The 5000-nt window shown below is 40.7% G+C and overlaps 1 protein-coding gene across 1 annotated transcript in view; it reads right to left on the bottom strand.

Moving 5' to 3' along the window:
- LOC138041948 (uncharacterized) overlaps window positions 1-3199 on the bottom strand; it is a 16725-nt gene extending 13526 nt beyond the window's left edge. The window contains 3 exon segments of the mRNA XM_068887644.1: window positions 1-602; window positions 869-1042; window positions 2340-3199. The exon segment at window positions 1-602 is cut by the window's left edge and continues 339 nt beyond it. Of these exon segments, the coding sequence (XP_068743745.1) occupies window positions 1-602; window positions 869-1042; window positions 2340-3006 (1443 nt within the window). The 5' untranslated portion in view covers window positions 3007-3199.
- Between the last annotated feature and the right edge of the window lie 1801 nt (window positions 3200-5000).

Raw genomic sequence — 5000 nt, 5'->3', positions numbered from 1 at the left:
TTGGCGACCACCTATTTCGATGAAGTTCGACAAAAGGTCAACAACACGTTCTTTTAACACGTGTTTTAAACCTTCGGGATAAGTTGATGAAAGCTTGGAAAAGTCTTCGTCTCTGAATGCAATGCGCATGGCTTCCTCGTGCCCGTACTCCCGGATAACGCGATTCTCTGCGACTAGTTCTGGCGGTATGAGATAAGTTTGGGTCGGGGTTATAATGAGGCGGGGTACGTGGACGTAGTGCTTCGGCTGCTCAAATTGGAATGACGTCAGATGCTTTTGATCTCCGTACAATAAACTCTCAAGATGGTACTCCAGTGGACAAAATCGGTCAGTGTCCACGAGACTTACCAATCTATACAATGCATTACAGATGTTCTCAATGGAAACAGTTGCCAGTCCCTCAAACATAGATGCGTATTTGTCGGAGGCTTTTCGTAACAGATCATAAAACTTTCGGGAAAGCCGATCACGTACTTTATAACCTCGGGAAAGAAGACACTCTAATGCGTAAGCGATCCTGTAATTAGAGAACTTAGGTTTTTGGGGGACTGCAACTTCACAAGGCGCTTTAGCCTTCACGGCTCCAAAATAGGAAGAAAAACCTATAAAAAAGACGAAGACCTAATTAGCTGTATTTATGAATGAATTCACGCTAAGCACACATAAAACCAGTATGTAACTAACGCATGCGATTAGATGAGATCGTGTGCGTTAGCGACACTCACAAGTCTCCTGCGCAGCCACTCGGGTCGAAGTCACGATAGTCTTTTTGCGTTCGGGACTCAGCTTCGGCTAATGACCATCGTAGCGACGAAAATGAATATACAAGTGAAATGCGGCAAAAGTATTGAAGAAAATTACTCGTTACCTTTCTGAGAGAGCCGAGCAATGAGAGCTTGAGGGGTATTTGCTGTGTCTTCATGTTGGTTCCGATTTGATGGAAAACTTAAGCACAACACTGAACTAGACCCTAGGACCTCTCGAGTGCATCCCAAGAAGTGGGTCAAACGATCGTACTTGGTATAATCATCGACTTTGACCTCTTTAAATAAAATAAAGAGAAAAAATACTTTAATACTAATAACAGACGTTTCATGATCTTTATTCAACTTTCATTATCGACCTGATTGGATCATGAAGGTATTAGCATCTGCATGTCTAGTCAATCTAGGATAAATTTCAAAGAATAGTGTATATCCTTTGCAATTTGAAGCAAGTGTAGAGGAGGTAAAAAATAGATAACAGTGGCAATAAAAGCATTGGCTGCAGCAAGCAATATGTAGGTCATTTTCCCTATATATTGAGTGAGAAAGTACCTACTTAATTTTGTTTGTTGTCGAGGAAATGCGCAGGATAAGCATTCTTTAATTCGGTCTAAGGAAAAAAAACTCTTAAATTAAAGGTGCTAAGTCATGAAATGATCGGTGCAGTTATGAGCACCACTTTAAAAGCAGCGAAATGAACGCCCGAAAAACTCAGGCCTCGAGCCCACGACTCTTCCAAAATCGTAGAGCTTACATGTAGCAAAATTATTAAAGCACTGCACCATTCCCTTGTCAAAACAAAAAGACAAAGGTCCATAAGGATAAAAATAACGTATTTTGCTTAAGGTTTTGTTTATGTTAATGTAGACCACTGTTTTTGCAAAGTCAAAAATTCACACAAGTAGACGAGTTTGTTTTGAACTAGGTAATTTCATCCGTTATGAAATACCTGACAACGTTTTCTGCAAGTCACTCCTTTTTGCCTGATAAAAGCCATTTGGAATTTAAAAATCTACTTCTACATTTCGCTTAAAAGCCATTTTGTTGATTTTAAGGCTCATTTGTTGGAACTCGAAATATGCTTCCGTCATCGTCTCGATGCACGCCTATCAGGACCTATTTGCTTGCATTTCATCCTACCATTGATAAAACAGGGCTCCTGGTGTTAAGGACTATGTATGCAACACCCACCAAAACTGCAAATAATAAGCAAGGAAGCTCACGGCAGTGACAAACTTTTGACAGTAAAACAATTATAGGAATTTTAGAGAGATCCTGCGGAGAGTTCGTGTGGACCTCTTCCGAACTAAACTTTTTTTCAAACGCACGTACCCTATTATAACATTGCGGATTTTTTATCTCTTCTACTTGATGACTTACTGTATTCATAGATCTTGTAACCTTTTCTTTTTTTATGGATTGAGTTAGGCCAGTGACGTATCGTTCTTGCTTACTAGGGGTGTGATCGTGGTACTCGCTGTGTCGTTCATAGAATCTCTAATTTTTTTAACTTCCTCTCACATCTTCATGCATTGTACAAAATACTGTTTATAGATATTTTTTTAAATTTCATACCTTGAAACGCTTTTGGAGGACACAGAAGAGGAATGTAAAACTCGATCGTTCCTTGCACCGGATGTTCGCCGCTGTTTTCATCGACGAGAACGTAGTTTTCCAGGTGACGGTATTCAATTTCAATGCGAACCTCCTTGAATCCATCTGGCTCATTTTTGTTGAAGAAAGTGATCACAACTAATTTATTATCATGCTCAAACTCAACGTTTATATTTCCGTCTTCAATTTTGCCTTGATCCACTTCACTGCTCCAATGACTGATGTAGGTCCCGCGGTTGTAGAAACTTCCAAATCCGAACGAATTTGCTTGTAAGAATTGTCTGGGGTCCTCAGATTTGCTCCTAAACGTTTCTCTGGAGGGCTCAGCTGGCTCAAGCCAAAATGGATCACCCCTTCCGCAGATCGAAGTACACCAAGCATTTTTTAGCTTTTCAAAAAATTTTTCTTTGCCGAACATCTTCGTCTTCAAGGTGATTTTGATGTTGCGAGTACTTCCAGTAACTGTGGGATTATTCGCTGCTGCTACCTCAAAATTATGAGCTTGAAAAAGGACTTTAAAGTCCTCAAGATGTTTACGGTTTTCATCCGAAAATCTATCCGTCCAAACATTAACGGCCAGTCGCACTTCCTTCTGTCTTAGCGTTGTTTGTTGTCGACGAGTTGCCATACTAACACATGAACCCAGTTTGACGTGTTGGATTAAATACTCATGTTCGTTGCAATAATCAAGCTTTTTCAACCTTAACTAAAACTAAAATCTTCTTAACAAGTCCAGTTTCATTGCAACTGACCTTGAAAATAAAGGAAAAATCAAATTCTATCTAGAATTTCCTTTTCCACGTATGTTGCAATCGAAGTATATCAACATACACTTCTGCGCATGCTCAGAGGCAGTTAAGTGATTCTCGGAATTGGGTAAGAGGTTCTTGGAACTATATATCAGCTTGACAAAGAGCTAAAACAACAACTAATGATACGCAGTCAAAATAGAGGAAGTGACACGCTTTTTCTCAGAAAACAGGAAATTCTATCGGCTGCAGTCTGCTGGCATCAACTTTTTTTGTTGTTTTTTGGGGGTTTGGTAAATCGCATCCCTTTGGCAAACCCCTTTAAAAGAGATAAAAAATAGCCTCTAGCTAGAGTGATGATTTTGTCAAAGATCTGTAAAATTAGTTGCTTTAAAGGCTAAGCCAGCCGGAAAATTGGATTTAGGGTCTATAGTATGTTGTTCGAGATCTAAAAACCCCTCACTTTCGCGTTACGTCGCATTATGAGCATTACATATTACAAGCAAATGTCTCGTATCTGTATGTCAGTGTGTACTTTGAATTCCTTTCGAAACATCACGAAAAACTCGTGGTTGCTCTGCTCGCCGAGCAAGTGTTTCCGGGTCACGAGAAATTGAAACCCGGATACCAAATACGTTGTCGGTCTGAGTTTCCATAAATTAATTGTTTTTAATTAAATGATCAGCAAAAAGATCCATATATAGCAGTCAAAATACTTATAGCACTGAACAAATTACAGAAAAGGGTATTGTACAAAAAAAGGAATTCTTCCGATTCTCATCGATGACAAAACAGGAATCAAACGCATCTCACTAATCCTCCAGATTATTACTAGTATAAAGACCTGGCCAAACAAGAGCAAGAATTCATGAGAGTTGACGAGTGTTGAAACTCTTGAGAGTGATCGAGAGTTGGCTAAACGAGAGCGAGAGTTTTAAGCGTAAAACAAGAAAGACCCTATGAAAATCCTTTCTGACGTAAATATGGCGACCAGCCAGCCTTTGGAGGAAACATCCCAGAGGCAAGGTCTTGCCTCGTATAAGTCAATTAATGCAAAAATTTCCTCGTGACTCCCCTTTTTAAAAAGCTTTGGCGTGTCCTTGGTCCCCGAGTCCGACGCAATATATATATAGTTTTATCTGAGCCCGCTGGAAAGAAACAGTAATTGCTGACCGCATAACTCTCGCTCATATATCATCATATCATACATCTTTACTTACCCTCGGATATTTTGGAGTAGCTTGGTGTAGCTAATATCTCCGAGAATTTACCCTCCCAACCATGATACACCACAGAAGACAGACCACAACACCGAGAACTACATGCCCTGCTCTTTGCGACAAGTGTGCGGGTTCTTTTACGTCCCACAGGATTATGAACATTGAAGGGTTGTGAGACGGGACCTCCGGCTTATCGTCCTTATCAGAGAAGACTAGAGAGTCTAACCATTTGCAGATGTAATTATAACGCCAGCACTTTCTCCTCAGTTATTTAAAGACCCTGAGTGTTGGTCCGGCCCGAGTTGAACTCACGACCTCCCGCGTGACAGCCTGGTGCTCAACCAACTGAGCCACCGGTGTGAGGTACAAACTCTCGTGCGCGGCCAAACGAGACAAAACTCTCGTCAACTCTCATAAAAAATTTGAGCAGGTTCAAATTCGATTAGAGCTCTCGAGATTTGATGAAAGTAGCCGAGAGTGGATGAGAGTTCCTGGCCAAACGAGAGCGAGAGTTTCAACTCTCGTCAACTCTCGCTCTCGTTTGGCCAGGGCTTAACGAATTAACTATTTATGGCCGCAATGGCCGCAGGGAAGGAATTATGATTAGCGTCAGTTTTGACGCCACTAACTACAACATCTTTATTTTTACTCAA

This window comes from Montipora capricornis, chromosome 3 (assembly GCF_036669925.1).
Source record: "Montipora capricornis isolate CH-2021 chromosome 3, ASM3666992v2, whole genome shotgun sequence".
NCBI lineage: Eukaryota > Metazoa > Cnidaria > Anthozoa > Scleractinia > Acroporidae > Montipora > Montipora capricornis.
The sequence above is the reverse complement of the archived record's forward strand: the minus strand, read 5'-3'. Positions and strand labels throughout refer to the sequence as shown.